The sequence below is a fragment of the Typha latifolia genome, chromosome 2, assembly GCF_019914945.1.
Source record: "Typha latifolia isolate L0001 chromosome 2, TyphaL0001v2, whole genome shotgun sequence".
In the NCBI taxonomy this organism is placed as follows: domain Eukaryota; kingdom Viridiplantae; phylum Streptophyta; class Magnoliopsida; order Poales; family Typhaceae; genus Typha; species Typha latifolia.
The window spans coordinates 14,789,512-14,812,955 of NC_133087.1; the positions used below are offsets into that span (position 1 = coordinate 14,789,512).

Below are 23,444 nucleotides of genomic sequence, written 5' to 3' on the forward strand. Positions count from 1 at the left end.
GGTTCTATCACCAACCTTTTAAGGAAGAAGGGAAATAATAATAGATCGGGGAGAGCGACGCAGGAAAGGGGCCGCGGAGGAGATCGAGGCGATGGCGTCTGTGGTAAGAGGTGTGCTCAAGTCGATCAAAGAGAAGGGATTAGGAAATTTCATCAAGGAGCTCCGCACTGAGGGCTATCTGTGAGTTCTTAATGGTTTGTTTCTGTGATCTAGATAGAGTTGTTAGTTTCAAGAAAACAAGAACAAATTTTGGGAATAATCATTTGAGTACCGTTTATTTCATTTTCCCTAATCGAAAGATCCAATCTTTTAGACTGTGATTGCTAGTTTTTTTTGCATCTCAATCAAGTTGGAATCTGGCTATGCTGTGTCATGGATTCATTTAGGTTTGTATTGAGATGCGATAATGAAAGTTTATCTTAGTAGATTTTTTTTAATCGACGTATGCCAAGATGGATTCATTTGGGCTGGTCAGAAGTTGAGATTTGAGGAGGTATGGGAATGGGAAGAAGCTTTTGTTTTGTTAAAGTTGCTTGCTTGTATCCTCATTTATTCTCCCAAATCTGCGATATAGTTTTTTTTCGATTGATTGCATCTGTCCATTTTGTAAACCTGAATTGTGGAGGCGATGTGATCAAAGGCTTATCAGTTGGAATAGCTTCCCACTCATTATTGAAGACAATAAAACTTTGAATCTTTTATGATCGAAATGAAAGAGGGGGCATGCCATAGAATGAATGGACCATGCAGTAGCTAAGATTATATGACATCTTTTATTTTCCTTGGGATGCCCTATTCATTTTGGCTCGTGCGTCCTTCCTGGTGATGAATGGGGGAATTTTGAACTCAGGGATACTCAACTTTCCTTGTTGTAAGATTTCGATTGACAGGGAGGAGTTGTGGGTGATTATTGTTGACCTCTTTGTTGCAGGAGTTCTTTGCATTTTGAACTTGGCATTCATTCAAGGGATTTCTTGCATGTTGCCAAGTTAATATTTTACATTGTTTGTAAATATATTCTTTGTTTAATAGTGAATGTCTTGGACAATGTGAATGATCATGATTTTGAGGAAGTCGTAGTATGCATGGTACTTCTAGATAGCCATGAAATCTAGCAATGCCACCTAGGGTATTTTCGTGCAATATAATAGAGATCATAGTTATCAAAACTGGACCAGATTAGGTGGTTGGACCGTAAACCTATGAATACCATCAAATAGGTTCAGTTTTGTTATCGGATCGAAAATGCAATTGACCTAGTAAAAATCGATTAATCTGGTAGTTCAATCAGCGAACCATGCAACTTGGATGAGTTTCTTCTCATTGACGAAGTTGCTAATTTTTTTTTTTCAAAATTACCTAGTTGTCCTTAATATTCAATTATTCTATTATATACCTAAGGATAATTTTGTCCTAAAATTTAAATAGCTATATCTTTCAAAATTAGAAGTGTATTAATCTGATGTACATAAACCTAAATATTTGTTAAAAACTAAATAATGGAAGAAGTACAATTATATTGCTTTTATAGATATTTTTAGAATTATTTATAACTATTATTTAAATATTTAAAAGAATTTTAAATAAAGCATCAATCTAACTAGATGACCCACTGGTTGAACCAGTAATTCAGTGACCTAATCTCTACCTGGGTCAACTTCTGGTCCAGTTTTGATAACTGTGATAGAGATAGTTTTCTGTACTTCATAATGAAGTAAAAAAGTCTTGAGAAACTTCATCTCTAAAAGATTTAGCAAATGGTCTCTTCAAGATTATCCTACTAGGTAAAAATGCTTTTCCATTTTCTCTTTTGCTATTAGTTCAGATTGATCATTTCAAATGGCTTTGCAAGACTGCGGGAAGTGAATATGATTCCCATTGCTTAAAACTTTACAATTATTCTTTATGCGACTCTGATATACGATGTGAAAAAATATAGGCTGACATGCCATGGTATTCAGTTTTTCACAAATACTCAATATATTGGTCATTTTTATCAATATCAATTGTACTGTTTGGTTTAGTAACATTAACAATTGAATTTTGATCCATCATTTGCCCAGCTATCACACAATTAACAGATTTATAATGAGGTAGGTGCTAGAACTCTACAATCTTTGACAAAAAATTATTAACTTCTTGCTTATTCCATTAGCTTCTCTGATGGGAATTAAGTAAGATTGGATCAGATATTCGGTTCGATGCATCGAGTTTATTTATTTGTTAATTAATTCATATATATTTTTTATGTAAGCTCTTAAGACAAGTCTAGTTAAGCCATGTAAATTTTTAAAGTAAGTATAGTTAAGTCATGCAAGTCTTTAAGACAAGTCTAATTAAGTAATGTAAACCTTTAAGATAAATCTAATTAAGTCATGTAAATCTTTAAGTCTAATTAAATCATATAAGCCTTTAAGGCAAATTTTAGGTCGAGTGATAAGTTTCTAAGGCTACTCCTAGTAGGACTTATTATAACCCGATCTCTGTATATATGAGGGTTTGTCTTTTGTTTAATCATCCAAGCATTGAGAAATTATTTTAGTCTTAAGTTTATTTTAGGAGTAAGAACAAGATAATCTAGAAGTAGTACATTAATCTCTTTTCTCTACTACCACCACTTGTCTATTCTCTCTCCACCGTACTCCATCTTCTTTCTCCACCATACTACTGCTATCTTCCCTCCTACAATCAAAATCCACCACCTTTTGCCATCTCCATCAATCATCATTCACTCTAATCGAACCCTAGATTCCCTTGTCGCGGATCGACTCTAATTGGTCCGTAACATTCTCTCAATCTCTATTAGTGCCAAATTGTTGATAGAACTAAAGCTCGGTTGTTTGTATTGCAGTCATTTCTTAGGAACTTATATTACCCTCATAGATACGTATGCATTATTACTACATAAATCCCATTGACAATAAAATTGCTTCTTCTATTATTCTGTAGTACTTTTTACTATTATTTCTAATGCAAGGATAATTTCTTGCAGAAAAGCTCTTTTGGATGGGAATCTAATGTAAGTATCTTGTGCATACTTCTTTATTCTAGTAGAGCATCTTTGAGACAATTATGATCATCTTTCTTTTTTTTTGAAACTATTATGATCTTTATGTGCTAGTTTTAATTGGACTCTTATTCCAAGTTCTCTTATAAGTGTATTTCTTCTTTAAAGTCTGAATCATTTTGTTTGAATTATGTGCTTCCTTAAAAGAAATATATATATATATATATATTTTTTTTTTTTTTTTTTGTGCTAGTTTCTCCAAGTTAGTTGCTCTCACAGAGTTCATTTATTGTTGATGATGATGACATAGGCTTTTGGTTTGAGCTTCCATGTTGGGTCTGGAAAACACAGTCCTCAGGCCCGACTGGGTGTAGAACCCCTGACACAGGCTTGCCCATGCATACTTTGGGCCCAGGTCGAGTTTTGGCCCAAAAAAGCTCGGGCCAGACATGGGCAGGCCACAGTCTTGCAGGCCTTTTGAGCAGGAAAACATTTCCTTTTCTGACTATAATTTTTAGAATGAACCTTCTAGGATACGTACCTCCTTTATTGAAGAGGCCCGCCAGCCTGTGGCTTGCCCAATTTCAAGACTTATAGTTATCCCCAATCTTAAACTTCTCATCTCTTCTCCTTATGACTGGAAGTGTAAATACTCATGAGTGCTACTCCTTTTCTTTAATTCTTTTCTTTTACCTGATCAAAGTTGCAGACTTTATCTCTGTAATTTGTACGTCTTTGCAGGCAAACAAAGATTCATAATATTGGTGCAACCGTTGTTGGAGTTGATAAATTTGGAAACAAATATTATGAGAGGATGCATGACACTCAATATGGTTTGTACAAATTTTGTTGCATTACACACGATTAAAGTTGCAAAGTAAAAATTGAACCTTCGCCCTTTCATTGTAATCTTGTCAGACCATAATTAAGAAATTTTTTTTTCTTAAACCTTTTATCGATATCTGGAATATTAAGTTTTTATTAGTTAGAAAATGATGAGAGAAGATGTCTGATAAATGTGCAGGTAGACACAGGTGGGTGGAGTATGCAGAAAAAGGCCGTTATAATGCATCCCAAATTCCAGCTGAGTGGCACGGATGGCTGCATCATATCACTGACCATACAGGAGATGAAGTAAGCTCCTAAATCTCGCAGATTGACTGTTTCTAAATGAATATATCTCATAAAAAGTGTTAGCTTCTCTCAAGTCTGAAGCATTGCTCAATTTGAATCAAAATTAGTTTCTTGCAGCAAAATTATAATAGAGGGCACAACTTTGTAAAACCTAATATAGAAAGGGCTGCAGATAACTTTTTTGTCATGCTACTCAAAGATAATATATCGTCTACTATTTCTGCTTAAATGGTTTACCAATTGATATGGTCTTCTATTATAGGAAACAAAACTGAGTAGTTTGCAGTGATAGATGATAATTCCGATAGTGATTATCTAATACAGTTCTCTTAATTGGCAGCTCTTGATGTTGAAACCTAAAAGGTATGGAGTGGAGCACAAGGAGAACTTCTCTGGAGAGGGTGATGAGTTAATCTACCATTCAAAAGGCCATGCTCTCAACCCCGGCCAGAGAGATTGGACCAGATACCAGACTTGGCAACCAAAGAAAAACTAAGGCATCCTTTCCATTGCAGCCCACATTCATGACCTACTCCATTGGATATGTGGTTTTCTTCTTAAATTGCAAATAAGTCTGTGGTTATCCTTAGACTGAGTTTGGATTCTTCTTCTCTTTCCCACCATGAATAGAATTGGATGAGATGCCCAAACATCAATGGTTGTAATGAACCCACCCTGTTTGCATTGTAAGCCATGTATTATTGATAGTCTCTCATCCTTCTCTCGTTGGTCTTTCATCCGTGTCACATTATCTAGTTGTGGAATTTCCCCGGCATAACAAATTTATTTTCAGGAAGTATTGGTTGATGCTCATGTTTTCTTTTGTGTCATTTGCTCGAAAAGTCTAAAATATTTTCCATTTTTAAGGAATCTTCACCGAATTCCTGTCGTTCGATATGAAATCCGTAGAGAATAAACAGTTTTGAGTTATTTTCCATTTTGGTTTTTAGTGCAAACGAATCTTTTTCTTTTGGGGATATTTACAAATAACATCAAACATATTTGCGCCTGTTACCATTCACACCTTTTCTTCCCAACATTCAGCACTGATTGTTAAGCACATTATCTTTTTTGTTCTATTAAGGTAGGACTTATCCTTTGTCCAACCTCTGTTAAAAGGTAGGAATTTTCAAAGTTATAAGTGGACCTACACTATTCAGTTGGAGAGAAGAGAAGGGGAAAACCCTCCAATGGACGCTTGCCTCCCTCCGGTGGTCCAATAGACAAAAATTGAAGGGGAAAGCTAAACGACTCTGCAAGGATAGAAGAAGAGGTATCTAACATGAGATCGTTAAGGGATTCTGACACCTCCCTGCATAGAATGCTTGAAAAGGGTCCCCAAATCCTCTTTTCGATGTAAACTTTGTTAAGAATAGTCAACCAGACAAATGTCATGATCTCCGCCGGCAACAATGAACTCTGCAAGTCAGGGGCCGGCCAGTCCGGCAGTAGACATTTTTCAGTACTCGTTTTGTAGTAGTGTGAAAAAAGGGACATTTTTTTTTTGTTGTAGCTTATTTTCAGCGTATACTCTTGTATTTAGATACCTATAGACATATATCTTGAGCGCTTCTTCCATATTATAGAGTTAATTATTTATCAATTTGTTTGATGAAGATCTAACTAATAGAAATGAAAGATATTATCGGCTTATTAGGTAATTATTATTTTTTAAATGTATATAACTTTGTATATTATTTCTTTTAACAATTATATATTTTAATATTTTATCAAATAAAAGATATATATTCTTAATCGAGAGTAATGTGTGTATGTATATATATATATATCAAAATAAGGTTATTTATGTCTTTTACAATTAACTTAATGAAAATTTAATTATATTTTTATCTCTTTGATTAGTTTTTATTATTTACATATATCTCTTATCAGTTTAAGATTGATTTAAATTAAATTTTAACGGATAGAGATAGAGAATTATATTTAAATTGAAGTTTATCTCCAAAGAATAAAAATTAAATTATTTAATATTAAATAATATCTTTTATAATTAGAAATCTTAACAGAAAAAAAAGAACATGTAATAAAAGAATTAGGCATACGTAATTAAATATTTTTTTCTAAGATCTTCTTTTTTTTACCTAATGTGGTTTTATAATCGGTACCGAAAAATTAATACCGGATATAAAAACTAGTTAAATTAAAATTATAATTTTTAAAACGGCATTGAAATATTTGTCATCTTAAAATCTATCGTAGGCTTTATTGAGATTGCTCACAGGTTTTCACATTATGAAACAAATCTAACTCGCCTCTACGTACCAGATAAGGACCAAATAATAAAAACAACAGTAAAACTCACAATCCACAAATAAAATTTAAAATCAAGCTTAAGCAGATGCCAACTCGATTAGATTAGATAATATTTCAATCTATATTTAGATAAGATTGAATTTAGTTATATGTTTGATTCGATTTTATAAAATGTATATAATTATCTAAGATTATATGATTCAGGCTCTCGAACTCGAAATAAACTCGTTCGAGTTCGAAATATGTTGAAATTAAATATAATCAATTCAAGTGCTTTGCTTAGGCTTGAAACTAATTTCAAACCCAAACTTTCGGCTCGATTACACCCGTGGCTACGAGGGAAAGTAGTCAACTTATTTAACCCAAACATGGCATAAAAGTATTAAATTGTGGATTCCAAGAGTATCCACTGCTCAATAGGCAACGCGTGGCGGCCTACCTTTCCTAGTACTCAAAATTAAACGGCTATCTTTGCTCTCAAGTCTCAAACTTGCATGCCTTCCTCTCTCCTCTTGCGCTACTCTTGCGCTCTCCTCTCATCCTCCTCCTCCTCCTCCTTTTCCTCTCTTACAACTTCTTCGAAGCTCCATTAATGGAAGGAGACTTGTCCAATCGTGCAAATGAGATGCGAAGCACGAGTTTTTTTTGCCCCGAGACGGGCATCTATAGCAGCAAGCACGCTCCAAGAGATTTGCCCCAAGACCCATTTCAGGATTTGGTGTCCTTTCTCTTCTCTCAGGAACATCGGGGAATGACGGCTTTGGTCGATTCCCGCACTGGGTCTTCGATTTCATACGCTATGCTTCGCGATACGGTGGAATCCGTGTCCTCTGGGCTTCACCGTATGGGGATTTCTGGCAACCATGTCGTCTCGATTCTGTTACCGAATAGTATCCTCTTCCCTGTGATGTTACTGGGTGTTCTATCGGTTGGGGCAATCGTCACTACCATGAACCCTCTGAGCAGTTCGGATGAGATCAAGAAACATATGGGCGTTTGCAAGATAGATTTAGCCTTTACTTCTCTCGATAATGTTGTAAAAGTCGAGCGATTGGGTGTTCGTAGCGTCGCGGTTCCTGAAATCTTGGATTTTGACATTGAAAAATTTGCAATTTTCCATAAAATCATTTCTAGCAATCCGAGGCATGCGCCTAGGCCGGTGATTCGGCAAACTGACACGGCTGCCGTTCTCTATTCTTCGGGCACTTCCGGGCCCAGCAAGGGCGTTGTGATCACACATGGGAATTTGATTTCTATGGTGGAGCTTTTTGTAAAATTTGAGGCCTCGCAGTATCAGATAGAGAGTTGGAAGAATGTCTATCTCGCGGCTTTGCCGATGTTCCATGTTTATGGGCTCTCGCTGTTTACAATGGGGCTTCTGTCTTTGGGATCAATGGTGGTGGTGATGAGGAGGTTTGATGTGGATGAGGCAGTTAGAGCGATTGATAAGTATAAAGTTACGCATTTCCCCGTCGTGCCGCCGATAATTACAGCACTTTTGAGAGCCAAGGTTGCCAGGGCGTGTGGTGCGAGATCTTTGGTACAGGTTTCGAGCGGGGCGGCTCCTCTGAATGAAAAACTATTAGAGGATTTCTTGCGCGCTTTCCCTCACATTGACTTTATACAGGTTAACAAAGGAAATTTAATCATCCTTGATTGCAACTTTGCTAACCATCATTCTTCTATAGCATCTACTGTTGTATTAATTTTTGTACAGTGAGGTTTGACGATAAGGATTTACTTATTGTGACGTCTGTATGCTACATCTCAGCTTGATTCTATATCCTGTAGAGGAAATTAAACATATTTCTCTGTGGCAAATAGTATTGCATTATATGCGTAGGATTTAGCTTTTCAGATTAAACTATTTACACTACTGAGGGTGTTTCCAAATTTCATAACTACTACTTCAAAGTATGAGTATTGTGATTATGCCTTCACAAAAGCACTTATTGATTGTTTTTATTAATCTGGACTTCCAGTTTAATTATCATGACCTCATTTAAGTACAACACCAATGTATATGTTTCCCTGTAAATGATGATGTATCTCTATGATTGTTCTTTACACAGGGTTATGGCATGACAGAGACTACTGCTGTAGGAACTCGTGGTTTTAACACATCAAATTGTAAAAAGTTTACTTCAGTAGGATTATTAGCTCCAAACATGCAAGCTAAAGTGGTTGATTCAAAAACTGGTTCATGTCTGCCTCCAGGCAGTAGTGGGGAGCTATGGCTACATGGACCAGCCATCATGAAAGGTAGAATTTTGAGTTCGTTACTTCTAACTTATGCTTCTATCGAGTTAAGATAGCAAGGTACTTGGCTGTCTTTAATTCTTATCAAACTATTTGCATATCATGCCAGTCTTAATTCCTTTAAGAAAATGGAAGTGGCATATGACATGCGAACAATTACACTAGACAGTGACAGAAATATGAATCGAACATATATATGACTACATGAGAATGTAATTTGATTCCTAAAAAGAAAACAGAAAAGTTGTCAAGAAATACTTATTTGTGTACATTCCTATGTATCATGTTCCTTTCCTGAATAAGGCCTGCTCATTTTAAAATCATGGACATAGTACATTTAGCTCGTAAAATTCCCAAGTATTGTCATATCGTGGTGTTATTGAAAAGATAAATCCATGGGGTCAAGCTAATAACATACAGTAGTAGTGACCAAATAAGTATTTGGCAACCTTATATTTAGTGGATGGCTTTTCGCTGATGACTCTGCTTTCTAAGCAACATGCAGGATTATTTGAAATGGTTAGGCTTATGACTTATTAGAATAAATAGACAGAATTATCTTATGCTTGGCAAACAAGTTGTTTTGCTTTTGGATAACTAGTACTAGTATAAAGATCTTCCTTCACTATTCTAATTCCTTCAATACTGAAGTATAACAGAATTGAATCTTTATAGGATACCTAAATAATGAGGATGCAACATTATCGACTTTTGTTAATGGTGACTGGCTAAGGACAGGCGATATTGCATATTTTGATCAAGATGGTTACTTGTATATATTGGACCGCCTGAAAGATACAATTAAGTACAAGGGATTTCAGGTACGGTTCTTTTCTCATTACTTATTCAAAGAATAATCAGTGTTGTTGGAATCGAAATACTATCATAGAGATATACGATATAAAAATGTACTTAGAACCTTAGGCCTCGCTTATTTTAGGAATAAAGTAAATTCTACAATAGGTATTCATTTTTGTTATTACCAAAATAAGGTTTTTATTCCAAGAATAATTATTCTCGTGTTCACCTGTATTTTAGAATAAAGGTATAATAATTATTTTTAATGTGATATAAAGTGAAAGAAGAAAATGAAAAAAAAATGTGTTTTATTTTTTATGAAATTACCATGAATACCTTTTAATTTGATATAAAGTAAGTTGATGGGATAGATATCAAGGATAAGTTAGTAGTAATTGAATTAGTGTGTGATATGAGATATAATTTTGATGAATAGTGTTTATATTCTAGAATGATGATATTGTAATGTTTAGCTGTTATTCTGAAAAAAAGAGTTATATTTCTGAAATAAAAAAAGTTATTCCTGAAGTGAACGGGAGCTTAGTGATTATTATAGAGACTAAATTTATGAAAATAATTAATAAATATTTTTTTATCGTTTTGGATGTGTAAGATTGAGCAAATTTGTTGGCTTACTATAAGTCTGTTACAGTAAAGTATGATCCACTTAAATCTGTCAACAAAGATAGCTTCCTACTGAAGGCTAGGAACCAAGGCATACCTCTTCTCTACATTTGGAGATAAAATCAGTTATATTTGTCCTATTTCATCTGGTTAAAGTAAATCCACTAGTGAATTAAATAATTGCAACTTGTCCTGTAGGAGAAATTCAAAGCCCGAGCTTGCCTTCAGCTTACATTTTTCTTTGGAAAGGGGTGAACTAAACAGCTAGAACATGCTTATTTATATGTTTGATCCTCACTGAGTGAATAAACAGATATGATAATTCTAAAAGCTTAAGCTTGAAAAAACGTAACATATTCCTTTTCTCACCACTCCTCATCGATCTTATACTCAAAGTATTCTTCCAAGATTTGAGTGGGGCCTAAACTTGAAAGTTGAAACTACCTCCTGAGCAATGTGGTAAGACTTAAATCTTGTTCTGCCCATCACTGCATTATTGGGAGCGTCGTGAACTTGAATGCTTTCCTTATCGTCAGGAAGAAACTACTTGAATGCTTTCCTTATCGTCAGGATGAAACTCTTTCTTAGTTTTTGGCTTGTTTAAGCTCTCTCTCACCTGCTATTCTAACTTAGCCAATAAACTTTTCTTTTATTGCAAGACAACAGATAATCTCTATTTTGAATCTCCTGGCCCCTGAGTATGATCCTTCAAATTCCTTTAGTAAAGTTGCTCTGTTCCAGCTAATTTTAGGAATTGCAGTTATTGCTGGCTTATTTGGTCAAAAGTAGGCCTGTATTAGATCTCTGTTTATGTTCTTGTTATAATTCATGTGGACTATTGTATTGTATTTTATAACAAGACCTTTGATGCAGATAGCACCAGCAGACTTAGAAGCTGTGTTGATTTCGCATCCTGATATTCTTGATGTGTCGGTGATAAGGTTCAGAAACTCATGAAATGGAGATTCTGCTCTTTATATGAGTTCGTTAGCTTGTATCTCCTTTTCTTTTTCTTTTTCCTTTCTCATCTTATGCTGCTACGTTTATAGTGCTGAAGATGAAGAAGCTGGTGAGATACCGGTTGCTTTTGTGGTTGGAAAGCCTGGAAGTGCAATTTCTTCTGCAGAAGTCATTGATTATGTAGCTAAGAAGGTTAGCTTATTCCTTCAACTTTTATGCAAAATGTTCTAGAAAAGTAAGGTGAATTATAAAATGAAGGACTTTTTAGGGCACATTGGCAAGCATTGTGATGATGTATCACCTTTTGAATGTTAAAGAGTATTGGCTACACAATGAAAGCAATCACATATCTGGGTTGGTTCATGACACAGCATTATTGCTAGGCCTTAAGAACCACTTGTTATTAAACTGAGAGCCTTCTGGCCATTTGATTGTGACAATGTGTTTCCTATTTACTAACTTGGGACACTGTTGAATGTTTCGATTGATCAAACGAAGATTAAAATTCACATTCCTTTATTAGTTATATTAATTGATTAGAATCTTGTCTGATGTACTTGCTGAATGTGTATGTCAGGTGGCTCCATACAAGAAAGTGAGGAAGGTGATGTTTGTGAAATCGATTCCAAGATCGCCCGCTGGAAAAGTTCTCAGAAGGCTGCTCAAGAACAGCCATGGAAATTCCAAAATGTGAAACCCTTGACACCAAACACAGCTTCTCACAGAATTCCAAAAGCTTCAATAAGCCAAAGTCCTCATGTAAGCCTTTGTTTCATCGGCTGATGATTGATATCCCAGATGTAAGCTTATATTCATTATAAGACGCTAGCCCTATTTATCGATCGATCATGTTAAATTGTAATTCAAATCCATCAATTGGAGGAGGAAATATTTTATGCCTTTGACTATGATGTGCTACAATGGAAGGAAACAGCATTTATGAATCTAGAACTAGAATATCCTTGTAGTATCTTGATTGACAAATCTTTGCACATATCTGATGCTTTGCATGCAGACAGACTATAATTTGAATTGACTTTGTAGAGAGCTTGGTAGTTAGTCTAACAAACCTAACTAAAATCTGCTGCCTAATTAATGCTCATACTAATGGCCAGCAAATGGTCCATTCTCACTACTTCTATTTGACTAATCCATTATCTAATTCTGGAGGAGCTTATTCTTGAATTATTATTATTTTAATGTCTTAGAACTTGCTTTTTATTAAAATGCAAGACTTGAATGGACGAATGAAACTAAATTATTTGCCGCCTTAATTAACTTGGTCAACGGACATATATATATATATATATACTATTTTGTCGCTTGCCATCTATATATATATATATATACTCTTTAGAACTCTTATTTTATGCGTGAGTATATTTTACAGTTTACTATTCATTAAGCTGAATAATTTAAATGTAGTAAGACATAAATAATTTTTTTCTATTAAATTTTTTTAACTTAACCTGAAATGTAATTAAAGAGTATTTATGCAATTCTGAGATTAAAGAGTATTTATACAAATATAGATTGGAAAATAATATTTGAATTAATATCTTTATATTCATATTTAAGATATTAAAAGAATATTATAAACAATGAATATTTAACCAAACTAGCTTCTTCACAAACTTGTTTACTAACTTAACATACTCATAAATTTATTACCTAGAGATACCTATTTTGGATATAAAATATTGAACTTTCTAAAGATTTTAGCACTGAGAGTGAGAAGATTTGATTTGATATATTTTTCTAATTTCGGATTATGTAGATAAAAAAAGATGATAATATTATATTACAATTGAATTAAATTAGGGACATATGTGAAGAGGTTTATCATGTTATAATATGATAAAGTTGAGAAATAATATTGAATAAGGATAACTAAGGAAGGAAGGGATAACTATCTTCTTCTTTTTTTTGGGGTAATTTTTTCGTAATATATGTGAGATACGTATTCATGATGTAATTAATCCGTACTGGTATTTGAATCCGTATCTCATTAGGAGCAATAGAGGGCTTGGCGTGGTCTTCAATTGAGATCCACGTAGTGGACCCCACAACTCTCGCGAGGATTAATACTAGAATAAACCCATCCCCATGCTTGAATTTACATAAATACCCTCAAGGGTGGACGTCTTAAATTAATATATTATTACCATCATAATAACTTCTCATATAAATTTGACTGCCAAGTTGACTTCAACTAATATCACAAATTAATCGAAATAATAATAATAATAATAATAATAAAAATTTTAAAAAAGAAAGAAAGAATTGGTCGGCAACTAGCCAACTACTAGCAGTATTAGGTTATTAGCTCATCGCTCAGGGGTATTTTGGTAATTCGATCGCATAGTCCGAGACGAACCCGGAACATAGAGCGATCCTATAAATACCTCGGACCCGGGATCTCCTTCCCCGACAAATCTCTCCTGGGTTTGGGGCAAGCGGCTAAGAATCCTCTCATGGCGCGGATTCTTAGTACGGAGCACGACGACGACGACGCCGCTCCACCGCCGAATCTCGTTGCCGGCGATCAGCCGGTCCGCGTTTACGCCGACGGGATCTACGATCTCTTCCACTTCGGCCACGCTCGGGCGCTCGAGCAGGCCAAGAAATTGTGAGATCTTTGGAATCTTGGATCGTTCTTTCTCTTTAGTTTTCGTTATGATTATGTGTATTTCGATTTCCGCTCACTGTTCGTAGCACGTAGATGTCAAAGGTTGGATTTTCCTGAGAAAGTGATTCTGATGCACAGAGAGTGCGCGGATATTTTCGGAGGGTAGGATAATGCACATGCAAATGTATATGGATACAGGCCTTAGATTTGAAATCTTTTATATGATCGAACTCGTGGGATTGAAGTTGGGTGATGACATTTGAATAAATTTATTTCTGAGTTTCTGGTAACGGAATTAAACGGATGATAGTGTTGATTTTCAAGAAATTGTCTGCCTGGAGAGAGAGAGAGAGTTTCTGACCGATTTACTACTCCTCTTCTGATATTACATTTCTACTATAATTTATAAACTGTTTACTAAACTACTACAGTTTTTGTCATGTAAGCATATATTTGGGACAAGATTCTGCTCTAAGATATATTACTATATAAATCGCTCTCAGAAAATGATTTATATATCGCTTTTCAAAACAGAATTTACCTTGCTAATGTGATGCTTACATGGTAATAATTGTACTAGATTGGAAACTATAGTAAAATTGAATTTTTTTTTAATTGAGACCAGTAGCTCGGTCAAAACCTCTAGAGAGATACAAGGTAGAATATAGTTATATGTTGTTCCTCCTTTTTTTTTAAAGTTTGAACTTTGAACTTGTTCCTTTGAACTGGTAAATTGAACGGTGTTTTAAGTGTATTAGGCCTTCACAAGGTTGAAAGTGTTTTGAGTCTTCCATCTTCTGTTATATAGATTATAGATGCCCTCCCTTCTAGAAGGGAAGTATGCAATTTTGTATCAAGTGCATATCAGTTGACATTTAAAATTTAATTTATAACACTTTATTTTCTTTTAAATCCTGTGAACTAATTACTATCAAGCCGTTGAATAATAGGAAAAGAAGGATAAATATTTATCACATGAAACTATTACTTCCATGTGTGCAATATCAGTTTCTGCCTGACCAAATAATTGATGCTACTTGACAGTTTTTATCTATATTGTAGGCATGCAGGCGTATGCTTATCTTAATGGGTTTATTATCTTCTGTTTTTCAGATTTCCAAACACGTATCTACTTGTTGGCTGTTGCAGTGATGAGGTTACTTATAAGTACAAGGGGAAAACTGTGATGACAGAGTCCGAGCGCTATGAGTCACTCCGTCACTGCAAGTATGCAATGCTCCATATTTCTTGCTGAAGGTTTTATTATATACTTCTGTAGAAAATCACTGATTATTTAGTATATCAAGGGGGTGTTCACTCTGTTCATTTCTTTTTTTTGTCATCAATCTAGTTGCATGGCAATATTTGCTACATCAATTTACTTCTGCTGTGACTTGCTATCTTCATTTTCTGAACATTTCTGTAATGTTAACCTTTAAGCTTTCTGGTTAGTATGGAACTTTTAATTTAATCAGTTGAGGAATTGTGACAAAGTTATCTTACTGTAAGATAGGTAGCAGAACCAGAAAATGGAAGCTACATGTGGAAAAAGTTTTTATTCTCACATTTGGTAGAATTACATGTTGCTCCTTGATTGTTTTCCATTTTCAGTCATTGAGGAGTTGGGTAATGGACTCCTGCCTTTAGTTGATGAAATATATTAACATGTGCTGTGCTGTTATCTTATTTGTTACCTTGAAAGAATTGATTTGCATTATCAGTCATAAATTGTTCTCATGCTTCTTGCTGCAACAACAATAAGACCAGAGCCTTATAACTGTAATAGATTGGTTGCGTAGATCATCTTTCTGGGTTCAGCTTACTTGTCCGTCTTGCTGTATATGATTTTCTATCATTCTATTACATTCAAGCACTGATGTTATTTGTAATTTAGAGCTTTTAACTGAAACAATATTGGTCTAAGTGACAGGATATGCAAGGCTTTCATCTAATAATTTGCCACTTGTTATTTTTCTTGCATCGCAGGTGGGTTGATGAAGTTATTCCTGATGCTCCATGGGTCATCACAAAGGATTTCGTTGACAAGTACAAAATTGACTATGTGGCTCATGATGCACTGCCGTAAGATTAATCCAAACAAACTCAGACTCTTTGAAAGTTTCACCTAGATTTCACCTTGACAATATTTTTTTTTCTTCCGACTCTTCTAGTTTAATTTCAATTCAAAATCTTGGATAGTGTGGACATGAACTAGCCTATAGGGTTAAGTTTGTGATAAAATTATCCTTTATTAGACAATGTCTCAAAGATCACAGTTGCTAAGTGGTAACTGCTCATGTTTGCCATGGTTCTTGTAGTCTATTGACTGATATAATTGTCTTTGTCTGTTTGTGTGCATATATGTGACTGCTTTTAGTGCTGATGTATACATACATTTGCTTGCAATTTCGTCACCGAGATTTATAGTTCAAAACCTGACAAACTCAATTTGCCTTTTGCTGATAATCTATGTTCACAAAAGGTTCATCCTTTTCAGAAATTTATTTCCTTGTCTTCTTCTAGATTAGCTAGGTTTTAGATATATTTTACAGAATAATGCAATTCCCTATGTAATTATATGTAAGAAATTTGAAAAGTTGGTGAATAGTTTTGAATCTCCAGTTTGGTTCTCCTCTGTTGTCATCAACTGATGCATTAGCCAATAAGATCAAGTGGATGATTCATCAGCAACATTTGATTTAAACGGTGGAAACCCTACTGATTTGCGATTATTTGGATTACGTTACTTTGTATCTAGTTTAATCGTTTATAGATAAGCTTGAACTCCTGAAGCAGATCCTTGATTGCATGATAAATTCATTAATATGGTAGCCTTGAATCTTGCTATTATGTCCTGATATAAGTATATAATTACTCACCTTTGTAACCTGTGATGCTTTGTAGTTATGCCGATTCAAGTGGTGCTGGAAATGATGTCTATGAATATGTTAGTTCTCATAGCTTTATGGTCATACAGCTCTTCCTTTCTGTAAAACTGAACTTTATTATTATAATTACAATTCATTTGTTCTTCAGGTTAAGTCCATTGGTAAGTTTAAGGAAACCAAGCGTACAAATGGCATATCTACGTCAGATATTATAATGAGAATTCTGAAGGATTACAATCAGTATATTATGCGGAATTTAGCACGAGGGTATACAAGGAAGGACCTTGGTGTGAGCTATGTGAAGGCACGTTAACTTTCCTCAAGTTTTTGTTTTTATGTACAATTAGGAGATATGATAGCGGTCAACAGATATTATCTCTTGACCCAATAAAATAATGAATTTTGACTGGTATTGTCTTGTTGTGCTACTGTTATCAGGAGAAGCAATTGAGAGTGAATATGAAGATAACTGAACTGCGTGAATCTGTGAAGGCACATCAAGAAAAGGTAGGAAAGAAGTTTTAAATTGATAAGTTTATATAGTTATATGCATCCTTTTCCTCTATTTCCTAATTTATGGCACAAGCAAAAAAAGGAGCTTCTTACAGGAGGAAAAACGGAGAATTAGGCACCGAACTATCTTTGTATGCTTGTACTTTTTTTCTCTAGATGATATTATACTAATGTGGTATGAACTATGAAGAGCTTTGTTCCTTATTTTCTATTTACCTGAATTATATTTGTATCTACTGGGTTCTTCTATCGAATAAACTTACCTCAACATGTATTTCTCTCTTTCTGCAGTTACATACAGTAGCAAAGATAGCCGGGATGCGTCATGAGGAGTGGGTTGAGAATGCAGATCGGTGGGTTGCAGGCTTTCTTGAGAAGTTCGAGGAAAGATGCCATATCATGGTGAGTTGTCAAATTTAAAGTTTACAATTTTTCAAATTTGCGTGTTATTTCTCTTTGATGCAGGCAGCAAAATGCCAAAAAGCCTCTTTTGAGTTAGAAAATATACTACTTCATTGAATCAAGAATTCAAATTCTTTAGTTTTTTTATTATTTTTCATCTTCCAGATATGTCATAATCAGAAGTTGTCTGCTCTAATTACTTATCATATGTTTTACTTGCAGGAAACTGCCATTAAGGACCGAATTAAGGAGACACTCTGGCAGTCTAGCAAACTGATAAGCACCAACTTTGTGCACGAAGTAGCAGTTTCTTGAGGTTACATACTTGATAGATAGTTATAGAACAACTGACAGATGGATGACATAGTGCCGCTCTATCAGCAACATCATTTTGCTTGGATTCATGAGCCTCCACAACATGGAAGCTCATTTAGCTACTGCTCCACGATTGCATTAAAATCAATGCATTGTCTTGAGTAATGTAGCTTTCTCGTGAGTGCAATATGTATCTTTTTAGGATAGAGGATAGTGTATAGAGAGTTTCCCTTTCATTATTTGCTGCTAAATTCTTTTGTAACACTTCTGTTCTTTGAATCTTTCTATGAGGAGCATTTAGTTTCCAATATCATTTGTCCCGAACTAAGATTTTTTGCACTTCTAAATCCCAGTTTAACACGTATACTCCTCGCAACTGATTTTTAAATTGCCTATCTTTTGTATTGCAGTTTTCTTTTCTGTGTGAACTTTGAACACCCCCGATCAGTTTTAATTCATTCTACACACTCCTGTTATTGTTACACAGTCAAATAAGATTTGAATCAGATCAGTTCTTTAAGATTTGATCAGTTTCTACCACTGAATAATATCCCAAGAAATCCATTTTCTGCGCACATAATTAAAGAAGAATTATATACATACCTGTGGGAAATGCAAGTGACGCAAGGATATGTAGTTCATTTAGCTAGCGTGACCCTGTGAGTCTGGTGTATTCTCCATTAACTTGACCAAATCTATATGTTGTATTTGACAATTAAAAGTTACAGATTTTCTAACAATGATTCTTTCCCTTTAATTGATCTTTTTAGACTTTCTCTAGGTTTTTTCGGTGAATATTCTCAGTGGCTCCCTCATTTTCTTTCCTCTTGCGAGTTGCATCAGGAGAATAAAGGGAAACAAACTGCTGTCTTTTGCCATCGTAGATGGCTTTCTTTCAGCCAAAGAACAAAAAAGGAGAAGAAGAAGAAAAGAAAATTAGAACAAATAAAACATTTTTATCAAAGAAATTGGTATAACTACAATTAAGAATTCTCTTTTGAGCAATTCAGTCTATGTATTATGAATCTAAATCAGTATAAGAATTATCATCGCACGACGTACTACCATTATCTATTTGATACTCTCGATAATTCTCAAGTTTCTTTGCAGCATTGGAGATGAACCCCTTGTATCAGCTTATGCCAAGTTGTGAAATTGATGATAACCAACACTATATAAAATTAGAAGAAATATATATTTCATGAGTAAATTACAAGAGGTACAAATCATGGCGCCTCCCATCTAGGAGTAAACATGAGGAGAAGAAAAAATTGAATGTGAACATTGTAAATTCAAATATTCAAACTTTTGCTGCTTCTGCAGGAGCAACTGCCTTCTCTGCAACAATCTGCTCGTAGAGATCTCTTATTTTCAATCCGACGATCGTCTGGAAGAGACCAGTACCATTGTTGCTTCCTGGGAAGTCTCCATGCTTCAGCATTTGTTGTGTCACCTCTCCATAGTATTTCGTCGAGAGGCTGCTTAGATGGCTCTCCACATAGATGAGCTCATCTAGTTTGTCAAAATGTCCATCCATCTCCAACACAGAGACCTGAGAACCAAAAAAGTGAGAGCCAAATGAGATTCCTCAACTTCAAATCTATAATTCATCAATTGGATGGAGAGATTTATTAACATGCCCACTTTTGGTTTCTATTTAGTAATCAAAAAAATTTCTTGAACTTCTATTAGGCCATATTTCTGATTTTATGAGTCTATTTTCGTATCGAGAGTAAGAGGACTCAAGATAATCCCATTTTGGTTGCTGAGTTGATAGGAATAGATGTTAAAACATAGGATGAAAGGAAGATAGCTTTCAGCCTTATATGTATCACCTCATTGGAGAAGTACGAGTCCGGGCCGTAAAAGAATTTGATGCCAGGGTATGAGCATGATAGTTTCCTTCCACAGGGAATCCAACTGATTGTTGATCCTTCGTCGAAAAGGTAAACTGGGTTGAAGTACTTCACCCCTTCTTTCATGATCAGTCGGACCCGCAAAACCTTTCCTTCATTGTCACCAGGGATTAATTCGGTTGGCAAAACTTCAATCACAGCATCAGCATATTTCTTCTGTGGATCTGCCATGCGCATCAACCCCAACAATTAGAGAGATTGATCTTATAGACAAAGGCCAAAGAGGCAAGATTTAGATATAAAAAAGCCAGCATTCTAGCATTATACAAAGTTCTCTTTTGATACAAAAAATCTTATTGTGAATCATGTCCTTTTTATAGATTAGAAACTCAGACAGCAATTCACAATTCCCTATCTGAATAATAAGGACATCTTTAAACACAGAATTTTGTCATTTTCTTGCGAACTTTTTATGTAGTTGATTTTGCGATTTGTTCACATGTTCTATGATAAGCAAGACACAGTGATCGCCCAAAAAATTGTAAAATTAGATTTCCATATGAAACAGTACCAATATAAGCATCAAAGTCAGGTTTCCGGGCTTCAATGCTTGCTTTAATGCTTTCGAGACTATGCCCACGTTCTGCCATATCCCTCTGCAATTGACAAAATAAGATTAGAAATAGAGAAACTTATTCAAACTAGTGAAATTACATAGCTCGACAGAGTCCTGACCTGAATTTTCCATGCGAACTTGACCTCGTTGCTGATGTCCAAGTAGATGCTAAAGTCCAATAGATCCCTCACACGAGAATCATACCTGAAGTGTTCAAAAGAAAATGCTTGTAAAGTTAAAAGCCAATTCGCTTGATCCGCTTAGCAGAATTTGTTAGAACTATCAAAAGTAAATTAACTCAAATCTTTAAGCTTTTAATCACTATTCTGACGTAGTAGCATAATTCACCAGTTCAATTTTATTGACGTGATTAAGTATCTTAGCCAAGTTTCATTAATCACAGCCAACAATGTAGTCACAAATAGGAGTGCCTTCTAAACTTCAGACCGTATCTGAAACTTATATGTAGTTAACTTTCTCAACGATCGCAACTAATATATTGAGGATACACTATGCCTAAATAAATTATCATTTCACAATTATTAAGTCAGCTGATAGGTGCCATATATTGATGAATAAAGCTATCAGATATTTCTTTTAACCAACATAATCACACAAACCAAGCAAATCAAGGATGAAAAAAGAATGCGTAAATAAAAATTTTAGAACTGAACAGGAATCAGCAAAAGCTCACATTGGATGCAATCCTTCAATGACCAAGATCTTGGGTGGCTGGATGAGCTCAGGTGGGTCCAGCAATCCAGTGACATGGTTGTATATGGGCTTCTCCACAGCAATCCCTCTCTTGAGAGCCTTCACTTGCTCATACATGAGATCAAAGTTGTTAGCCCTTGGATCCAAAGCAGTCACCCCCTTCTCCTTCCTCCCAGTCCTATCCAAGGAATGGTAGTCATCCAAGCATATCACTGTGGTGGTATCACTAATCAATGTGTTTGAATCTGGATTCCCTCCCTTTGGTGGCTCTGCTGCTCCTCCAAACACGCTCGTCAACCTCCTCATGAAGGTACTCTTCCCACACCCAGAGTCCGCAGCCAAACCAATCACCACCGTCTTTGCCTCGGCCGAGCAGGAGACCGCAAAGCCGCAACTCCCACCTCTCCTGCTGCTGCCCCTCCTGGTCGTGTAGAAGATGACATGCCTCTGGTGGGATCCCAAGTGGGTCTTTCCTGGATTGGCGATTGAGCAAGGGGAGTGGAGAGAAGGGGTGGTGTAGACTGCACAAATTGCCATCTTTCAAAGACCTCTCTGTGCTATGTTAGGGAAAGGCAAAAAGGCTTGGGAGTTCTTATAAGTGTGTTGAGTTCTGTGATGCCCATTGCTTCTGAGGAAAACTTTGGGAGGGCATGAGATTAAGGATTGGCAAGTAGCAAACCAAGCTGTCCTTTTTACATCATCATCCCCCATCTCATTCTATAGTAAAAGTACATCAAAAAGAGTAAACTTTTTAGTCGTCTTTTTGGCGTTGGTTATTCTTGTGGGCAGAGTCGCAGAGATGTAGGGAAGAATCCATGGCGGTTGCCTCATGAGTTCTAGATATGGTTACTGCCACGTGGCAACAGAACAAAGGCTGGTTTAGGATGAGGGGATGAAGTGTGGGAGCTGGAGATAGGTTGCATGATCCAAGTGTGGGAGAACTAAAAGTTGTGGGCTTCTTCCAACTTCAAGATTATTATAAATTATTATTATTATTATTATTATTATTATTATATTTATTCTCCTTGCTATCCCAGTAGCATCCCTTGTGCTAGGAAGCTGCTGCACAAATATCTCTCTCTTTTGGAAGTTTGACAGGTAGTCTCCAAACAAGTTTTTTGGTCTATAAACTGTGGATTGCAATCTTCATGTAGTTGCTGACTGAAGAAAAGTTGAACGAGGTGTATTAAATATAAACCAGGATGAGATGTACTTGCAATATACCACTATTGTAAGGTAACAAACAAAAAATTAACATTCCTCTCAAACAATGAATGAACTGGACACACTTTGTAGTTTACACTAGGCAAATAAAAAATGTAGTAGCTTTTTTCATAGAAAGATGAGACCCTATGGACTCAAATTATACCTCGAAAATGGGAGAAGGGATTGATTTAAACCTGCCCCATTGTTTATATAAAATGTAGGTAAATCGTAGTTTATCTACACAAGAATACAATCTAATTTGAAGATAGTACGAGTAATTTGATCATTTAATAGCTTGATGTCAATGATAATAAGGTTATTTGGTTATTTATCTCGTTAGTTTTTGATGAAAAATTTAATCGTTACAAAAGAAAGTTGTATGGCAAATTAGAGATTGCAGAAATTTGCAGGAAACATCTCTGAACAGTAGAAATTGCTATTCTGCAGTCAAGCTGAGTCATAAATAGAAGCACTAAGTATCATTGTGAAGCATTGCTAGCTCACCTTACTTACGTAAGACAAATCAAACAAACCAGAGCGCACCTAGAAAAGAGGATCCAGTGATAAGAAAACATATGCTTGAGGCTAACATAAAGCATCTAGCCAACTTTACAATGGAGCCACAACTCAACAAGCTTCAGACTGTGGTCAGTGAAACCAAGGCACAGGCCAATAGCTTTGTCAAACCATTATGTCATCAACTTTAGAAAACCTCCCATGAGGATCTTGTGATTGACTTGTACTCTACTAGTCATACAATAGAATAATAAGATACCTTTGTCTCTTCAAATCAGGTGCTGCATACTGTTAGTTTTTTTTTTCTCGGAGAAAAGATTTTAGGCACAAAATAAGTTGCCTTCCAGTACGCTGTAAACTGAAGCTGTCAATATTTATCCTTTATTCATGAACAGAACGAAATATGTTCTATTAAAACTGTAGTAGAAGGGTATGACCGGCAGCAACCTATTGAGATTATGCTCCGTAGAGTGAAAGACCTATAAAACACCTGCCGTACTATTTTACCTATAGAAAAATATGACAAGTAAAAACTTTTATACATGTCAAATGTATAGGTTTTGACATATAAATATTTACAAGCCATATTGCTTTAATAGCTACCCTTGTTAGAGTAGGATACAATATAATGCAACTCTCAGAATAAGATAACTACTAATGTGCTATACAAAGTAATTTTGCTAAGAGTCTCTCTACATCCTTATGATTTTTTATACAACCTAGTTAAGTGAGT

The 23,444-nt window shown here is 35.3% G+C and overlaps 4 protein-coding genes across 4 annotated transcripts; 3 read left to right on the forward strand and 1 right to left on the reverse strand.

Annotated features, from left to right (window-relative positions):
* Positions 1-4: 4 nt before the first annotated feature.
* LOC140781871 (probable NADH dehydrogenase [ubiquinone] 1 alpha subcomplex subunit 12) lies at positions 5-4,948 on the forward strand. Its single transcript, XM_073128146.1, has 5 exons — positions 5-180; positions 2,993-3,019; positions 3,749-3,840; positions 4,032-4,141; positions 4,482-4,948. The coding sequence occupies exons 1-5, from the start codon at positions 92-94 to the stop codon at positions 4,635-4,637; spliced, it is 474 nt and encodes a 157-aa protein (XP_072984247.1). The 5' UTR covers positions 5-91; the 3' UTR covers positions 4,638-4,948.
* Positions 4,949-6,874: 1,926 nt separating this feature from the next.
* Positions 6,875-12,026, forward strand: LOC140781870 (4-coumarate--CoA ligase-like 6). The gene is made up of 6 exons (XM_073128145.1): positions 6,875-8,042; positions 8,488-8,677; positions 9,350-9,495; positions 10,970-11,037; positions 11,146-11,248; positions 11,634-12,026. Exons 1-6 carry the CDS (start codon positions 7,008-7,010, stop codon positions 11,748-11,750), a joined length of 1,659 nt encoding a protein of 552 aa, XP_072984246.1. The 5' UTR covers positions 6,875-7,007; the 3' UTR covers positions 11,751-12,026.
* A 1,465-nt stretch (positions 12,027-13,491) lies between these two features.
* Positions 13,492-18,142, forward strand: LOC140782218 (choline-phosphate cytidylyltransferase 2-like). The gene is made up of 8 exons (XM_073128687.1): positions 13,492-13,685; positions 14,799-14,912; positions 15,672-15,767; positions 16,590-16,632; positions 16,722-16,877; positions 17,012-17,080; positions 17,378-17,488; positions 17,711-18,142. Exons 1-8 carry the CDS (start codon positions 13,531-13,533, stop codon positions 17,801-17,803), a joined length of 837 nt encoding a protein of 278 aa, XP_072984788.1. The 5' UTR covers positions 13,492-13,530; the 3' UTR covers positions 17,804-18,142.
* Positions 18,143-18,975: 833 nt separating this feature from the next.
* Positions 18,976-21,655, reverse strand: LOC140782115 (phosphoribulokinase, chloroplastic-like). The gene is made up of 5 exons (XM_073128512.1): positions 20,970-21,655; positions 20,395-20,479; positions 20,231-20,315; positions 19,639-19,883; positions 18,976-19,355 (listed from the first exon to the last, which is right to left on the reverse strand). The coding sequence occupies exons 1-5, from the start codon at positions 21,524-21,526 to the stop codon at positions 19,104-19,106; spliced, it is 1,224 nt and encodes a 407-aa protein (XP_072984613.1). The 5' UTR covers positions 21,527-21,655; the 3' UTR covers positions 18,976-19,103.
* Positions 21,656-23,444: the final 1,789 nt, after the last annotated feature.